This window comes from Lucilia sericata, unplaced genomic scaffold (genome assembly GCF_015586225.1).
Source record: "Lucilia sericata isolate MDLA Ls3-8-SP2 unplaced genomic scaffold, ASM1558622v1 Contig000140F_arrow, whole genome shotgun sequence".
NCBI classification, from domain to species: Eukaryota; Metazoa; Arthropoda; class Insecta; order Diptera; family Calliphoridae; genus Lucilia; species Lucilia sericata.
Genome location: NW_023994172.1, coordinates 595,001 through 613,392, shown reverse-complemented (window position 1 = coordinate 613,392; position 18,392 = coordinate 595,001). Strand labels below are relative to the sequence as shown.

Sequence of the window (18,392 nt, the reverse complement as noted above, 5' to 3'; positions counted from 1 at the left end):
AACTAACTTACTAACTAACTAACTAACTACTACTATCTATCTATCTATCTATCTATCTATCTATCTATCTATCTATCTATCTATCTATCTATCTATCTATCTATCTATCTATCTATCTATCTAACTAACTAACTAACTAATGCAATGTCGAATTTCAGAAAGGTGCTTTCAGTAGTGTATGAACAACGTGTATGACTTTGAAGTTAATTTCTTTAAAATAATAAAGTTATAGACCAGTTAATTACAGTAAATTAATAACCAATTATTTTAAATAAATAAAACACCCTCTATATTTGATAATTGTTTATTTATTTATTAATTTTTTTGTCTTATATAATTTTATGAAACGATTTGCTAGAAAATTTTTAATCTTTATATTTCGTGTGTTTTTTTCTTTGATATTATCAATTCCAATTAAATTGTTAATTGCATGAGTATTTGTATTTAAAATTTTGTATATATAACCAATATATATATATGTAAATATGTATGTGTTAAGACAATAAAACAATAACCAAAAGTTTATAATTAATGTTATATAAAAAAATGGTCTCTTCTCTTCAGTTGATTGTTTCGAAAATTTAATGATCCAAATAGTTTGTTTACACAGTTAAAGCACAACTTTTCCAAATTACCTTCTGATGATCCCTGACCTCCATGGACTCTTCAATTTGTGAGGTTGTTTTAAAAATATTTGTATATTTTTGTAGAACTTTATTTAAATGTGTCGCTTGTAGTTGAGAATCTTTAGTTATATTTTTGATATAATCACAAATGGATTGGGAGGAAGAGCCCAAAGGTTGTATTAACAAATGGGCTGTGGTTAGGGCTATAAGTTTAGCTTCATCTAGGGTTAAGGGCTGAAAATATAATAAAACATATGGAGTAAAAATTTAAGTTAAAAATAGTTATTAATATAAAATACCTGTATAGATTTTAGCGGGGACTTTTGTTCGGGCTCAATTTCATCTGTTGTAATTACCTCCGTAGATTTCTCTTTGTCCTGTTGTTCTTTATTTTTGGCCTCAGTATCCTTATCTTCAGTAGTTGTTACTTCAAAAATGGAATTTCTTTCTTTTTCCTCTTTATCTTTTTGTTCCTTTAGTTTCTCTTTCTCTTTGTATTTCTGACGTATTTCCTCTATTTCATTAATATCTTCTATGATCTTTACTTCATCGTCACTTTTATCAACATCAATATCTATAATTTGTGAATTGTCGAGTTTCTTAGAGGGTGTCGGTATTACCACCTCCTCTTCTAAATCTTGAATTTCACTTGACTCCGAATAGACAGAAGCACAGGCTTCACGATCCTTAAGTTTTTCATTAGTTTCACGTATTTTAGTCTTAAGCAAGAGCTGCTTAACCCCGGCCTCTTTTAAACGTTTCTCCAATTGCTCTATGGTTTTGGCATCCTTCTGTTCACGCATTTTAGTTTGCAGCAATTGAGTCTGCATATTGCGTATGGTTTCCTGCAGAACTTTCATTTGTTTTTCACGAAAATCACTATTGTATTTGAGATCAGTGCGTTCTAGACTCATTTCGTTGCGCATGGCTTCCAGTTGATGACGCAAGGACTCATTTTCCTCCTACAAAGCACATATGTTTAACTCTTTATACTCTTTTTCCCAGCAGCTCTCAAATATGTATGTTATTACCTTTAAATTATCACTATCGTAACGTTTACGTTTCGTATGTGTAGTCGTTTGATAATCACGATCCTCATCGGACATTTCCATTTCATCATCTTCAATTTGTATTGATCGCAATTCCTAAAGATGTTTTAAACAAACAAATGAATCTTATGTAATTATTTGTTTTATAAAAATTGCTTTTACATTTGTTTTAAATACTACTTTGTAAATAAATATTGTTTATTAAATCTTTTTTTTTTTTTTGTTTTAAAATAGTTTCTTAATTATACCTTCATTGCCTTTTTTGTGTGTCAGTGTACTTACCTTGGAACCTTATTTTTTAACAAAATATATTTTAAATTATTTGTTAAAAAAAAACTTAAAATACCAATTTGTTTAGTAGTTTTTTTTTTTTTAATTATAAATTCTAATATTTTAGAATTTGCTGCTTCGCTTTTCTTCTTTTGAAACGTTTACACTCAAAAAAATAATAGTATTATTTAAGAAATAATGTTCTAAGCAATGGAATAATGAATGTAATGGACATTTAAACATGTATATATATGTATTTATGTATAGAAATTAAAAAAAATATATATATTAACTAAGTCACCAAAAACTGTTATGAACAAAAACTATCCATAAATACACAGGTTTCTCTTATTATTTAAATTTAATATTTTTAAGATTAATTAAATGCTTTACCAAAAAAAATTTGTTTAAGTGTAGAAAAACAATTTTTAAATCTAAATTAAACGCTTAAACTTTGCTTTAACCGAGCCCTTGATAATGTCTACGGAGAGAGAGAGAGATAAGTCTAAACGAAGTGTTGTTCGCCAACTTCACAACCTTCTAGTCACGGACATGCCACAGCCCTTCACTCCAGCTGAAGTTGCAGATGTCATCAACAACGCCAAACCATTTAAGGCGATTAGCACCGACGGAATAACCATGCTGATGTTAAAACACCTTGGCGAGCGAGGAGTTAAGTACCTGACTATGGTTTTCAACATGTCAGTGAGCAATCTCGTAATACCCGAAGCCTGGAAAAAGGGTAGAGTCTTACCAGTCTTAAAACTTGGCAAAGACGCGACGGAGGGACAAACTTACTGGCCAATATCCCTCCTATCACCTAACGCAAAGACTCTTGAGGGGCTTCTCCTCCCTCAGCTGTCCTGCCACCTAACAGCAGCTCGTCGTCATTAGCATGGGTTCCGCAAAATGCACAGCACCACCACAGCATTAATCGCCATAGCTACTCAGACCTCACAAGGCTTAAATCAGCAGAGGCCCTGTGAAAGGACTATCCTAGTGGCACTTGACCAGTCAAAAGCCTTCGACACTGTCAGTCGAATTGGATTGCAGGATATCCTCTTCGAGAATATCCCTCAATCCACTATGCCCAACAACACAAAGAAATGGATCGTAAAGTTAAACACGGCATACCACAAGGTGGAGTATTATTGCCTCTATTGTTTAACTTCCACCTCTCTAAACTGCACCTCCACAAGGCGTGGACGTGATTTCGTATGCGGACGACTGTACAATTATGGCGACAGGTCACAATGTTGATGAATTATGTGTTTTGGTAAATGGTTATCTTAACGAAATACATCAGTTTTTCAGTGCGCATAACCTGCAACTATCACCAGCGAAACTCTTCACCACCTGGACGAAGGAAGTAAATTTAACCCTTGGCGTCGTGGTCGATGGAACTCAAATTCCAATCGTGCACCACCTAAAAATCTTAGGGGTCACATTTGACAGCCTATTTACTTCTTCAGCACATGCCACTGCAATCACGCACAAATTGTGATATAGGAACAAGGTACTCACTTGGGGCAGCAGGCAGCACTTGGGGTATGGATAAAGAAACCTTGTTAGCTACATACAAAACGAATGATCAGTGTTTGGAATGGAATGTTTCCCAGCGGAGAAACATTCAAAGCTGCCAAAACGCTGCCCTAAGGACTGTAACGGGCTGCTTAAAAATTACCTCGGAACATCATCTGCACGAGGAAACGAAGGTCCTCCCAGTCAAGGAACAATGTCATGTTGACTAAGCAGTTCCTTCTGGGATGTCACCGGAGGAGTCATCCCAACTCCCCCGAGGCATGTTAGGAAGGACCTTCGTATATACGAGGAGAACATACGTAGTTATGTCCATGATCCAGTAGATCAGTCCTCGTACACGGCAGCTTTGAACGACATTCATAGAGACGCCATCAATTTAAACTTTATATTGGACATTTTGGTCAGCAAATACTTTAGCTACATTTTTGGATGTGGAGGGAGCCCTTACTCACCATTAGAGGATAATAAGATTGGTAAACGAGTTACTAGGTGTATAACACAAGGAAGAGTGTTATCACACCTATTAAATTCTATTCTTCGATAAAGTAAAGTAGTGCAAAGCGATATAACAACCAGATTACGGGTGAATTTATTCTAAACAGAATGTAAGGTGAAGACCTAAAAGTAGCCGAAATATAAGGTAGAAACCTATAATTTTTAGAAGTTAAACGGTTTATAAGGTAGAGAGCTATAAGCTGCGGAAATATAAACAGAAACATTTAAAAATGGTTCTCAATGCTTATTACACATCTATTACATGTAGGAATCCATTGATAGAGATTAGTCCATTATTACCTATGGTTGTTGTAGCTGTTATATTAGATTGAAGGGACTGCGACTCAAGTGTGGATCTTTTGTATGATGACGTATATTTCTGCTTAAAAGACAGAAGGATAGTATCCCAGGGGGAAGGCCTTTTGCAGTGGGGGCCACAAATGCCAACTTCTGATTCACCACTTATTTGTTTGGACCTATCTGTGAACAAAACTCAATCAGTATTTTCTTGTCCATTTGCCCATGTTCGGTTTTTAAATTGTCAATACCTGGTAGGTGAATTGCAGATCTACAAGCCTTTACTGATTGATCCATGATGGAATAGGTTGCAGCATAGTTTCTTCGTTATATAGCGACACAAAATTGTCATATAGACTTCCGGACGAAATTAGTATCGAAAGTATTATAAAATCACGAGTCATTAGAAGATCAGAGGTGACGAAGGATCATAATGATAGAGACGGATTTCAAGGGATCCAAAGACCTTTAGGACTTACAGAGCCTTTATAAGAGTCGGTAGTACAAACGATTTTTGGAAGTTTTGAGAAGACGAATAGAAGCTAGTAACAATTCTCTATTTTATGCAACTGTCTAATAGAGCGGAGTCTGAGGCAGAAAAAGATTCCACGATAGGTTTGATATCGTGGAATCACGCCAAGGGTAACTATCTTGTCGTGATGCTAGGGCTTTAGTACACATCTTACTAACTAATGTTTCGGTATCTAGCCAAGGGAAGCTATGGTTTTTAAAGAAGTCTATAACGAAAAATTACTCATCCAATTCTACTTCCTTCTATCATGACATGATGATAAGCTTTGCTATCTGATCTGGCTCGCTCTTTGTACAGTAGGAGCTTCTCCGTTAAACATAGCGTTATTTGGGCACTTTTAAGGTCAAGGTGAGTGTTAGCAGTGCCGAGGGATGTGCCTGGATGGCTAGCCAGTACATAAAGAGGTTAGTTGTTAACAGCTCCTCTCGGCGTCATGGCAAAGAGCGGTTGTAAGCGTGGATCGTCCGTCTGTACGTGCATTCTCGTGGGATTCAAAATTGAGAATATCAAGGAGTTATCAAGTCCTTCTTCAAAAGGTATGTTAATACCGTACGAAAGTCCTTATTTTTAAAAGTCCTTATTTTTAAAAGATTATACCGCCCTGCGTAGAAACAGAGAACCCACATAGAGAGTGTAAAGAAACTCTGATCTTGATCTTTTAAGGACTTACTTAACGTGGCCAAACGTCCGAACAAATTGCATCGGTCAAGACGGTTTTTGCAACTCCTGAAAGCACTCTTAAGGCTCCTCAGATGAAGATCAAAATCTGTATGATCAGCCCTCCTCATCAATAAAGGAGGTCAAGTACAGATGTTACCTTCAGACAGATGTTATATATCGGAATAATCCAGATGGAAAAGTGGGTTCTTGGATGTTAATTGTAGCAATAAGAATGAGAAAGATACTGAAAAGAGAACGGCCTTATGTCTAACAACGAACAGAGGGACATTTGGAAGAAGACCGTCCACAGTTCGTTCGGCAAGTAGCCGTGGAGGAGAAGATTCCTCTCTGATGAGACATAGGATAACACTGTGAAAGTTTTTCTATCGATGAAGTAAAGGGGATCAATAGAAGCCAGTATTATAGGCATAACACGGAGTTGCCAAGTCCTTCTCTTATGAGATAAGTAATGTTCATACCGTACGACAGAACGTCGCTAAATTTAACAGAATATACAGCCCTGCGTATAAACAGAGAATAAACGTAGAGAAGGTTTTTCATATTCAACGTCAAAAGCAAGTTGAACAAATTTGTATCGTTCAGGATGGTTTTTGCAACTCCGGAAAGCACTCTTAAGGGTCTTCAGATGTATGAACAGCCCTGCCCATCATCAATAAAAGAGGTCAAGTACAGATGTTATCTTCAGACAGATGTTATATATCGGAATGTTTCAGATAGAAAAGTGTGTCAATTGCAGCAATAAGAAAGAGAAAGCGAATGAAAAGATAATGACCTTATGACTAACCACAAGCAGAAAAACAAGTAGATTTAAAAAAATCAAATTAAAAATAAATAATCAAAATTCGATTAAACTCAAAAGTAAATGTTAAGTAGAAATTATGTCTCTGATATTCCCTTAGTTTATGGACGTCTGCTAAATTTGTATTTATTTGGCAAATTACTTCTTTATTTTAATGTTTTATTTCGATTAAATTTAATAAATTAATGATTTGTTAATTATTTGAATGCAATAATCATATAGAATACGTGATATTCTAAAAACTAAAGGTGCATTTTAATAAATGTAGTTAGTGGAAAACAAGCATAATATAATAACAGCCAACAAAAATAAAAAATTAAATAATATAATTAATTAATTAAGAATTTAACTAAAACAGGCATAAGTCAATAATTGAAAAAGTATAACAAGAAAAACTTAATTTGTTAGTATTAACAACAAATAATATAAACAACATTTAATATAGACAATTAATAACAATTTAAATGATATGTTTTTGTTTTTGTTTTTTTAATTAAAGCTTACAGTTTTAATTTCTGTTTTAAACAATACATACCGTTGCCAATTTTTTCCATTGATCGATGTTTTTTCTTTGGGCCTTGGTGAAATGGTCCCAAACCTTCTTGTGACTAGCAGCATTAAACACTTTTTCAATCTGAGTGACTGAATATATAGTATATAATATAATAGGCAATAATAGTATATAATTTAAAAATAATAATGATAATAGTATTTCAAAAAAAAAAAAAAATCAAAAATAGAAAAATTATAATTAATAAAAAAAAATAAAAACGTTTAAAGAAATAAACACAAACTTAAGATGGAATTCATATGTAAGTAGAAGGATCTAAAAAACTAAATATATGAAATGTGTTTCTTTTTTTTTTAGAAAAAAAAAACATATTGAATATGTAATTTTATTTAGTTTAATACTAAATGTACAAGTTTTAAAACTACAACCATGGTTGCTAAGTTTTATTTTTTGTTAGTGTGTTTTACCTATAAATATGTATATATAATTTTTTAACTGATTTTTTTTCTTAAACTTTCCATACGTAAGAGTCTGACCAGTGTTTTTATGTTTTAGAATTTTTCTTATTTTTTTTAATTACCCGCAATATGTAGTAGCATTCTGAGATAGAGTTTCCTTCTTCGTACAAACCTTTTCTCAGTAGTAGCATCTAAATTGCCCACTTTCGTTTTGGAAATTGGACTTAGCGAGAGAGTTTGTTCCAAAAAAGACTTATTTTTTATGTTTGTTTTTGTTTTGTTTTACCTTTTTCTTTTGGTTTTTTTTTTCTTAATGAGAGTTTTGTTTTTAAAGAGCAAATTTTGTTGAAAATTATTTAAAAAAAAATGTATTACTAATTGTTTTTTTTTAAGTACAATATAAACGTTTTATTATTTGCAAATACAAAGTCTATTAATCCCTAGAAAAACATGACACAATTTTTAATGGGTTTGAGATAAATGAGGGATTATAAAAATATCAAAAAATATGCACTTGTGAGGTCTATTTCCCAAAACTTTTGTTATATTAAACACCCCATAGAGGCGATTTTGGTTTGTTCAATATATCTTTTCTATTGGAATATGTTACACAGGAACCCCATGGTAGTGTTCTCTTTAAGAATTTTTATCATCTTGAAAATGCCGAAAGATATTGGGTTCGGTTAAACTATTATCACTACTGATCAAACTATCGATCCTAATCGTGATGTTACTGAAAGTTGTTGTTGTAACATCTTAAACTATATAATTTTAAATCCGGGGGTTCTATATTTAGGTCCAAGCCAAGAAATTGGGCTACTTCTACAGGATTAGTCCATAAATCCATTGGGCTTTGTAAAGTAGGGTGGGCTGAACAGTTGAATTTGTGGTGGGCATCATGGGATCCCTGTCCACATGCTGGGCATATATTGGGGGTGACACTGTCTATGCGTCCCAGTAACAGGTGGGCCAGAGCAACTCTTGTTTTCCGCGGCAGGTTCTTTTCTATTTCTGCTATAGGCGGTCAGCATGACATTATGTTCCTTGACTGGGAGGACCTTCTGAAAGTTATCGCGTTCGGTTAAGATGATGGTATGTTCAGATACATCTCCACTCGAAGAACCTTAAGGTCCATTGTTATTTCTTTCATTCAAAGTTAAGAATTAAGATTAGAGAATATTCAAGAAAAAAAGAAAATTAGAAAGGACTGGAACTAGACTGGATTCAAAACAGTATAAGTCATCAGAACGCTTACTACAGTCTCCAATCGATGTCAGGCAGGGCAACGTTTTAAAGTGCCAGGAACAGTTCGTTCACGGTAGGAGTTGAGGAAACTTCACTAACAAGCACTTAGTTAGGCTAAGATGGTTGTTGAATGACTGCCTGGATAATTGTCTCTAATAATCCGAGATCGCAGTGGGTATTCATTTGGGACTCTGTTGTATCTGTAGCCGTTAATGACTTCAGTGATCGACATTTGCTGCAATATTTCCCGGCAGCTTGAAATTGACAGTCTATCGACACCGGATAGTATGACGACTTGTATGTCGGAAGCCAATCTGATCTTCCATCAGAATCTGATGGTTGGAATGACTAGATAGTCTACATTATGTTGTCTGACGTCATCTTGACGCATCCAGTTTCGATTATTCTGGGCCGCGTGTAAACCTCGCCATTGGGTAACACTTAAGAAAGAGGGTCATTGCCTCATATGTCGCAACAATAGTCTGCACCAGCTAATGCTTTAAGGACCTTATTTCTATTGAGAACCTTTTGATTGATGTAATTTGCGTGCCGTGCAAAGTAAAGGAAGCTGTCAAAGACTACCCTTAATATTTTCACGTTTTGAACTGTGGGAATAATTCGATCTTCGTCGGAGATATTAAGCGCCGTCATTACTTCTTTCGTCTAAGATGTTAAATCTGATACCAAGGATTTTAAAGCAGATAACTTGAGTTTGCGTTCCTGAAAAAGTCTGTGATGGTGGCCAAGTATTGAGTGATTTTGGCGTTTATGTCGCCGATGTTGACACCTGATAAAATGCAATGATTGATTTGATTGATGTCTCGTAATCCTTCAGGCTTTTTCCCTCCTGCTCATTCAGGTCAAGATTCTAATGCACCGCATCCATATTGCTCTGTGCATTAAATTGTACAGGTAGCCAACACAGCCTTATTAAAATCTGTCTCCTATTAACAATTCTATAACTAGTCAAGAATGCTCTTGGTGCAGCCAAGCAGGCTGTGTTATATCAGTCGCTAAGACCTCCACTTCTTAAAGATCACTTTATATCTGTATCAAAAAGTCGCCAATATTCGCCAAACGTTCCAGTAGCCACCGAACAACATATCGGATCCAAGCCAATCGTTAGGTGGAAATTCTATTTTAAGTACAACCCCGAAGTTTTAAGGGGCTATTCTATGATCTGAAATTTCATCAGAAAAGTCAACCTAATAAAATAGACCTACATCGTACAAATGATTTGTGTGATTATCTTGCGAAGGTAGAATATTTTATTAGAATCATAGCTTAATAGGAGATACTTGATACTTGTACAGTACTTGTAATACCCTCCCACCAGACATTGCATTTATAGGAATGGCCCTAATAATGGATTTATACATTTAACCCTAACTGTTGTAACTTTGTTTCTGATAGAGTTCTTTCCATTCTTGAGATCAGAAATCCTAATTAACCAGGTCTAGTTGGTGACCAAGTTGGTGACGAACCAAAAGGGGCCTCTAAAAGAATTAGTATCGAATTTGGAACAAAATCGGGTACGAAGTTACTCTGATATGTATGATGTAAGAAACTATATGGGTCTGGTCGGATTAGATGTTTATCCAAGCAAGTTAGTTAGCAGTTTCTAATGAAGGTTGCCTACTAACAAAACAGCTCTACCAAGTAGGTTATTATCCTATTATTGAAAAATCCTCCAAGAAACCCCAAAAAATTGTGTCATATTTTCAAACTATTAAAATCCACTCTTCATCCAACACTGTTGTCATATGATCTACGCTAAAATTATCCCAACACACACTCACACACAATCACGCTCAAAAACCACACACTATCAACTCACATCTCATACAAACATACCGTGTAACAAACATCAATAACCAAAAAACATTTTAGATTCTAAATTAAAGAAATTAACTACGATAAATAAACTTACACTGAGCAGTCATGGTCAACATTTGTTTGCGAAAACTTTCTCGAGCTTTACGCAAATCCTCCTCCAATTGTTGTTTATCACCCGTCAAACGTCTGACATGAGCATGAGTACTTTGTATCATTGAATAGAAAACATTAGCATTACGTTTGGTGCAATCACCACGTTCCAACCAAATTGTTATAGTCTGTACAGCCTTAACAAAAGTGTCATTATTTCGCAAACTTTCGGCCACCATGGAGGCCTCATGATCGGTATAGTGTGGTATGGGAGGGGGAGATTGAGAACGTAAACGATCCAAAGACATGCGTTCGCGGTGTCGCTGTTCACGTTGCAATTGTCTCTGTTTGCATTCATAGTCGTATTGGTCATCTCTGGCTTGGGCGTAATCAATGTGCAGACGTCCAAAACTGGCTTGATCGTTTGTATTGTTGAGACGCACGCGATAACCGCTAAAATAAATGGCACGATCAATGGACTCTTCATGGCGAAAACGTATATGGCAAAAGTTTTTCTTGGACATGCGTAATGTAGAGATTTCTCCACAACTCTCGAATATTTCGCGTACTATTTCCTCGGTGATAATGTCCGGCAGGCCACCCACGAAAACAGTACGACAACCAGGAGGCCTGTCACGTATAGTGGGTGGTGGAGCATTTGGATTGGGAGGCAAAAGCATGCAGCTTTTAGTTTTTATAACTTCCTTGCTGGCCACTGGAGAACCGTTAAAATTTTCTGTAAAACAATTTTTTTTAGAGGTTATGTTACATGTTTTGCTTTTAAGTTGGTTTTCACCTGCAATAGTTGTGTGAGCCATTTTACTGGGATCCAATGTGTTCGAGGGATCGCCTAAAGCTCCATTAGCATAGGCTCCATATTGTTGCATTTGTTGCATTGCCGCCATCATAGTGGCTGGATCCATCAAGCTGTTGGCAGCTGCAGTGCCCGCTGCAGGATTTGGAGGAAAAAACATAAATCCTGGATTTGCACACATTTGACCGGCCATTAGACCATTTAAATATAAACTAGAATCTGGCATATTTAATGGCATTTTATCTGTGTTTAATTTGGGTGTAGAATCACTTTGTGCTCCCACTGTGTTTGTAGTTGTAGCAACTACTGTGGGCGTGTCGTTTTCCAAATCATTTTCCAAATCCATTGGCGCAGTACCTTGATTTGGTTTAACATGATTACGTGTTGGACTTGGAGATCTTAAGCGAGGTGGTGGCGGCGGCTCTGGATTACGTCTTGATGTTTTTGTTGCTGTTTTTGTAGCATTGAAATTACTTGTTGATGCTGTTGCTGGTGTAGTTGGCAAAGTATTGTGCAGTGTAGCAGAGGCATGTGTTGTAGGTGTGTTATTCATAGTGGCGGCTAAATGACTCATAAAGTTGGCATGTGGTGGCATGGAGGCTCCATTAGCCAGAGTATTAAAAAAGGGCACTATAAATAAAAAAATATATAATTAATTTATTTAAAAATACATAGAAAAGATTTTTGTCATATTTTTAGGAATTATGAACATATTTCAAATCTGGCAACATTACATTATTTCCCCAAAATAAAACAACAATAAAGAGAAATCAAAAAGAATCGACAATCAAAATAAAACACAGCTGTTTAAAGCCACTTGTTTAGAAACAACTTAACAAAACAAAAACACACATAAAATACAGAACACAAAAGATGTTATGATAATTTTTCAGTATAAAAGAAAATATAAAAAAATAAGAAAAAAAATGGCGTCGTATACATTTCTTCAACACAAAACCACAAATTGCTGTACAAATGAACAAAATTTTAGCAATTAAACAACTTCAAACTAAAATTTACTTATTAAATTTTATAATACACAACTTTTAATTTCATGAATAACAATTTTCTTTGCCACAAAATAAAACAAATTTTCACATTGCCGAAAACAGTGCGAAAAAAACTTACTCATATTTTCTAAGCCTTGATGGCCTAAATTAGTGTAATTAAAAGCCATTTTTCATAAAACTTTAATGCAGCCTAGTATTTAACACATTTTGAATTAGTTGCAATAAATATATTTTATTTTTCTTAAGGATTTTTATAATTTTCAACACAATAATGATTAGAAACGCCCGTATTTTTTATTACAAAGATCTACCAGAGATCGGCGGCGACAAACATTAACAACGACGTTGGCAGCTGACACTAAATATTTCAGTGGCAGCTTAAAATCATCTGTAAGCCGTTAAAGTTTTTAACTTTTTTATTTCTTTTACCGATATCGAAAAATAATGGTATCCGAGTTATTTAAAATGCAGGATTTTGATAAATAAGACCCATAATTGATCATATCCCCATAACCCTTATTGCAGAAAATGTACATATCTGTTAATTTTGGCTAAAGTCGACTGTAAAACGTCTTTATTATACCCTTTCGGACGCCGTTGAAAAAATATTGATCGCCATGATTTCTTCAAACAAAAGTGAATCATTTGTTTTGACATTTCGAGAAAAATAATCTTATCAGAATAATTTTTTCCTCCAACTAAGCAGTCACAAAAGACAAAAAAAGTGTTAATTAATTAAGAAAATTCCAAAAATCTCTTCGAGAAAATGTCTGTTAATACAGCCCACGCCAATAATGGCGTTTTAATACATGCTGGAGAATAGTAAGTAGATTTAAATGACCCAAGATTAATGATGAAATTCAGCCATTTATATGTACAGTATGTGTGTACAAATGAGAGTATTTATGGTTGTGTGGCTTGAAAAAAAAAAAACAAAACAAATAAAAGTTTCGCTAATTGTTTGCCATTTTAATACAATGACTTTTTTGAAAAATTATATGCCAGTGAATCTATTATATATTTACTTGTGTTTTTCGTGGAATTTCTAATGGGGAATTTATACTCTTTGTTTTTTTAGCATCTTACTCCATAGCGACAATGTTTCGATGGATTTTTCAGGTCAGGACAATCCTATATTTCGTGGCTCGAAGCAGGGTCGTATCTATTTAACTTCCCATCGCTTGATTTTTAACAATAAGAAATCGGGCGATGAGATGCAGTCATTTAGTGCACCTTTTATTGCTATGAATGATGTAAGTTCTTTTTATATGTCTTAATTATATTCCAGTGAAATATGTTTACATGTTTTTTATTTAAAAGTGTCCTTTTCTTAAAAATTTTTTCAATAAATCAATATTTCAAAATAGATTTAAGAGCTTTCTCTTGCACAAATATTCTTTTATTGATTTATCCCCCTTTGCATTTCATTATTTCTTATTATTTTTATTTAGGTTGAGCTTGAACAACCTGTCTTCGGAGCCAACTACATAAAGGGTAAAGTACGTGCCCAGCCTAATGGTAACTTCATTGGTGAAGTTAAATTTAAGCTCTATTTTAAATCGGGCGGTGCTATTGAGTACGGTATGGCTTTGTTGCGTGCGGCTAAGACGGCTCAAAGCAATTATCATAATGGTGGAGGCGGCTATGATGATCCACCACCATATACACCTTCGGGTAATTGGCATGAGGCACCACCACCAGCCTATCAGCCACCACCAGGCTATTACGGTTGGTTGCCCCAACATGATGCCTTTAGTGGACCAGCACCCAATACGGTGTTTATGAGTGATAATCCACCACCTTATCCAGGCATTGGAGGACGTAAGTAGTAGAATTTAATATTAAATTTACTCTTGATTTCAACAGTTTTATGTGAAAGTTTAAGAAGAAAACTCGGCTTTTGTTTCTAAAATCAAATGAAAATAAACAATATTTTAGTTTTTTCTCAGTTATATCTTCTATATATTGTTTACTCTCAACAAACAATTGTGTTTTAATAAATCGGACGAATTTGTCTACATTAAATATTTATTTTCTATATAGCACCACCAGCTTATAATCCACAACCACCCCAGGGAATTTATCCATCGGTACCAACACATCCCTATAATCCGCAACAGCAACAACCATACAATCCACAACCTTACAATCCACAACCATACAATCCACCAGCTCAGGATTGGAATGGTTTTGGCATGCCTCAACAACCATCACAACAACAACAGCAACAACAAAATCAAAATCAACAACGCAATGGCTCAAATAATACATCGTCTCAACAACAGGAAGAAATGCCCTCTTGGAATGGCTTCTCATTGCCACCACCCGATGAGGAGGAACGTCAACAACAACGCCAACAACAAAGTCAACAATCATCAGCCCCTGCAGCAGCTCATGCTGGCGGCTGGGGAGGTGGGTATCCACAACCGCCCCCATATGGAGCACCATCACAACCTTATCCACCATATCCCATGTATCCTCCACAAGGAGGTGGCTATCCACCATATCCTCCACAACCCCAACAATATGGTGGTGGTTTTCCTCCTTATCCACCAGCTGCTGGCGGTCCTCCACCACCAGCTGGTGCCATGGGTTTCACTGCACCTCCAGCCAGTAAGTTTTAATTATATTTTGCTCTATTTGTTTTCTTGTTATTTATGTTTTCATCATATTTTAAACAAAATTTATCATTTCATTTAGTTGTTTTAATAAATTTGCTTTTTATTAATTGTTTAAGGCTGGATAAGAGATTTAATGGTTAATTGTAGAAATTATTTAAAATTTGCACTTTTTAGGCTATTAACAAAATTTCATTCTAACCTCAAAAATCATTTTTGCAAAAAGTTAATTTTCTTTGAAATTTTTAAAGAATTTAATAGTTTTCAATAAATTATTTAAGATGTATAAAATGTTTTCGTATTTTTTACATGATTTTTGTAATTGTTAACAAAAATTCATTCTAACCTCAAACATTTTTTGGCGAAAATCCTTTTTTTTTTCTTAGAAATTTTAAAGCAATTTAAAAGTTTTCAACAACTTAAACCATATGCATAAAATATTTTCTTATTATTTGTTAAAATTTTCAAGTTCTTAACAAAATTTCATTCTAACCTCAAAATTTTTTTTGAAAAAAATCGTATTTTCTTTGAAATTTTTAAATAATTTAAAAGTTTTTTATAAATTTTTTAGGTTGTATAAGATTTTTTCGTATTTTTTACATGATTTTTGTAGTTATTAACAAAAATTCATTCTAACCTCAAACATTTTTTTGCAAAAAAACCTTTTTTTCTTAGAAATTTTAAAGCAATTTAAAAGTTTTCAACAACTTAAACCATATGTATAAAATATTTTCTTATTATTTGTTAAAACTTTCAAGTTATTAACAAAATTTCATTCTAACCTCAATTTTTTTTTTTTTGCAAAAAAATCGTATTTTCTTTGAAATTTTTAAATAATTTAAAAGTTTTTTATAAATTTTTTTAATTTTGTATAAGATTTTTTCGTATTTTTTACATGATTTTTGTAGTTATTAACAAACAAGTTATTAACAAAATTTCATTCTAACCTCAAAAATAATTTTTCAAAAAAGCAAATTTTCTTTGAAAGTTGTAAGCAATTTTATGGTTTTCTATAAATTATTAAAGTTGTATAAAATTTTTTCGTATTTTTTACAAGATTTTCCTAGTTATTAACAAAAAATCATTCTAACCTCAAAAATTATTTTTCAAAAAAACATATTTTTCAAGAAATTATAAAGAAATTACAAAGTTTTGAACAATTTTAAACAAACAAATGAAATATTTTCTTATTTTTCACCAGATTTTTTTAGTTATTCACAAAAATTCATTCTAACCTTAAAAATTAATTTACGAAAAACCTTATTTTCTTAGAAATTTTAAAAGAATTTCAAAGTTTTCAACAACTTAAACTTTATGTATAAAATATTTTCTTATTATCTATCGGATTTTTCAAGTTATTGGCAAAATTTCATTCTAACCTCAAAAATTATTTTTGCAAAAACCTAATTTTCTTGATATTTTTTAAAGAATTCTATAGTTTGTAATAACTTATTAAAGATGTATAAAATATTTTCATATTTTTTTAGTTATTAACAAAATTTCATTCTAACCTCAAAATATTTTTTAAAATTAATTGATTTTCTTGTAAATTTTATACGAATTTAATAACTTTTATAAAGTAAACAACACTAGTTAGCACTACAAATTGGCACTACCATTGTAAATAATATTTTAACCAAATGAAACTAATTTAAAATTGAAATTTTCAATTCTAATAATTTTCTTTTGTATTTCCTTTCCACCTTTTTTTTAATTTACAGATTATTAAAGAAGAAAAATAAAGATTTGTAATAACTCAAACTTATTTAAACACAAATACAATTGTTACTAAAGGTATATTTTTAAAACAATTGGCAAAGTTATCAGTTTAAAACAATGAAAGAATATAAAACAAAAGCCGAGCTTTGCTGCAATTGTTGTTTAATATTTTTAAGAATAAAAAGAATTCTAAATAAAAACCAATTTTAATTTTGCAGGCAGTACTGTTTATTATCAATATTATTATCCTTATCAAACTGGCTTTATGTTTGTGCCAGTTATTATACCCATATAATTTTCTCAATTACCCAGTTAACGAATCTCAATGTAGTGAAACCTAAAACTTCCCATATATATATTTTTATAATATTTTAAAGAACCATCATCATTTAAATATATTTAAATGTAAGCATTTTTTGTGTTATTTTAAATATTTTTTTGTATAATTTTTTTTATTATTGTTTATTTTTATATTTAATAATATTTTGTATACCATAGATTCTAAAGAAGCTGAGGCCTTAGCAAGTGCTTATAATACTACTGAAAATCAACGTCAAAATAGACCTGGTCCTAACGATATGCCGCCAGCTTATGAGGTTTGTTTATCTATTATTATTTTTTTCTTAATTTTTTTATATAAATTTCTTCTCTGTCTTTTCAGGACTTGCCTCCCAATTACAACAATACTAATCGCAAATACTAATAAATTGTTGCAATTTTATAAAACTTGTATTGCATCGGTATTCAAAAATGGTCATTCCCTATTTAAATGTTGCTTTGCTTCTTTAATTTACTAAAACAATGTATTGTTGAAAGACTAAATTGTAGTCTAAAAAAGTTTTTCTTTTTCTAAATTATGTATTTATTTAGTTAATACTGTTTTTTAAATCTTTCAGTTGAATTTATCTTTAATATTTTAAATATTTCTTGTTATTATTAATAAATTTTATTAAGATTTTGTTATATTTTCTCTTTCTATACATATATTTTTGTCACAAAATATGTTAATTTCTGGTATTTTCTTTAATTTTATTAATTAATTATGTATATGTATTCAATGTATTACAACACTATTTAAAATTTTTTGCATATTAAATATAATTAACCAAAATGAACACATAGTTTGTTTTTCTTTTACTTAGGTATGATAGATAGATAGAGATAGATAGCTAGATAGATAGATAGATAGATTCTATAGATTGATAGATAGGATAGATAGTAGATAGATAGATAGATAGAATAGCTAGATAGATAGATAGATAGATAGATAGATAGATATATAGATAGGATAGATAGATAGATAGATAGAGATAGATAGATAGATAGATAGATAGATAGATAGATAGATAGATAGATAGATAGATAGATAGATATATAGGATAGATAGATAAGATAGATAGATAGATAGATAGATAGATAGATAGATAGATAGATAGATAGATAGATAGATAGATCGATAGATAGATAGATAGATAGATAGATAGATAGATAGATAGATAGATAGATAGATAGATAGATAGCTAGATAGATAGATAGATAGATAGTAGATAGATAGATATATAGATGGATAGATAGATAGATAGATAGATAGATAGATAGATAGATAGATAGATAGATAGATAGGATAGATAGATAGATAGATAGATAGATAGATAGATAGATAGATAGATAGCTAGATAGATAGATAGATGATAGATAGATAGATAGATAGATAGATAGATAGATAGATAGATAGATAGATAGATAGATAGATCGTAGATAGATAGATAGATAGATAGATAGATAGATAGATAGATAGAT

The 18,392-nt window shown here is 32.4% G+C and overlaps 2 protein-coding genes across 5 annotated transcripts; one reads left to right on the top strand and one right to left on the bottom strand.

Moving 5' to 3' along the window:
- Positions 1 to 298: 298 nt before the first annotated feature.
- LOC119601056 (ecto-NOX disulfide-thiol exchanger 2) lies at positions 299 to 12,594 on the bottom strand. Its single transcript, XM_037951756.1, has 7 exons — positions 12,374 to 12,594; positions 11,228 to 11,875; positions 10,436 to 11,167; positions 6,827 to 6,933; positions 1,658 to 1,771; positions 926 to 1,588; positions 299 to 860 (listed from the first exon to the last, which is right to left on the bottom strand). The coding sequence occupies exons 1-7, from the start codon at positions 12,420 to 12,422 to the stop codon at positions 603 to 605; spliced, it is 2,571 nt and encodes an 856-aa protein (XP_037807684.1). The 5' UTR covers positions 12,423 to 12,594; the 3' UTR covers positions 299 to 602.
- A 205-nt stretch (positions 12,595 to 12,799) lies between these two features.
- On the top strand, positions 12,800 to 17,555 carry LOC119601058 (WW domain-binding protein 2). Of its 4 annotated transcripts, XR_005231180.1 has the most exons (8): positions 12,800 to 13,077; positions 13,334 to 13,508; positions 13,707 to 14,076; positions 14,299 to 14,868; positions 16,595 to 16,667; positions 16,811 to 16,997; positions 17,091 to 17,188; positions 17,254 to 17,555. XR_005231180.1 is itself a non-coding variant. In XM_037951759.1 (6 exons), the coding sequence occupies exons 1-6, from the start codon at positions 13,022 to 13,024 to the stop codon at positions 17,293 to 17,295; spliced, it is 1,110 nt and encodes a 369-aa protein (XP_037807687.1). In that variant the 5' UTR covers positions 12,800 to 13,021; the 3' UTR covers positions 17,296 to 17,555. The 4 variants fall into 4 exon arrangements, 2 of the variants coding, with proteins under 2 accessions (XP_037807687.1, XP_037807686.1); XR_005231181.1 differs by lacking the exons at positions 14,299 to 14,868; positions 16,595 to 16,667; XM_037951759.1 differs by lacking the exons at positions 16,595 to 16,667; positions 16,811 to 16,997 and having other exon boundaries at positions 14,299 to 14,667.
- Positions 17,556 to 18,392: the final 837 nt, after the last annotated feature.

Bases quoted from the DNA above. Each gene is read 5' to 3' on its own strand.
- LOC119601058 (XM_037951758.1), top strand. From the start codon at position 13,022: ATGTCTGTTAATACAGCCCACGCCAATAATGGCGTTTTAATACATGCT. The intron at 13,078-13,333 runs GTAAGTAGATTT...TTGTTTTTTTAG, and splicing joins TTAATACATGCTGGAGAATA to CATCTTACTCCATAGCGACA. The intron at 17,189-17,253 runs GTTTGTTTATCT...CTGTCTTTTCAG, and splicing joins ATATGCCGCCAGCTTATGAG to GACTTGCCTCCCAATTACAA.
- LOC119601056 (XM_037951756.1), bottom strand. From the start codon at position 12,422: ATGGCTTTTAATTACACTAATTTAGGCCATCAAGGCTTAGAAAATATG. The intron at 11,876-12,373 runs GTAAGTTTTTTT...TTTTATTTATAG, and splicing joins TCAAGGCTTAGAAAATATGA to TGCCCTTTTTTAATACTCTG. The intron at 6,934-10,435 runs GTAAGTTTATTT...CTATATATTCAG, and splicing joins GTTGACCATGACTGCTCAGT to TCACTCAGATTGAAAAAGTG.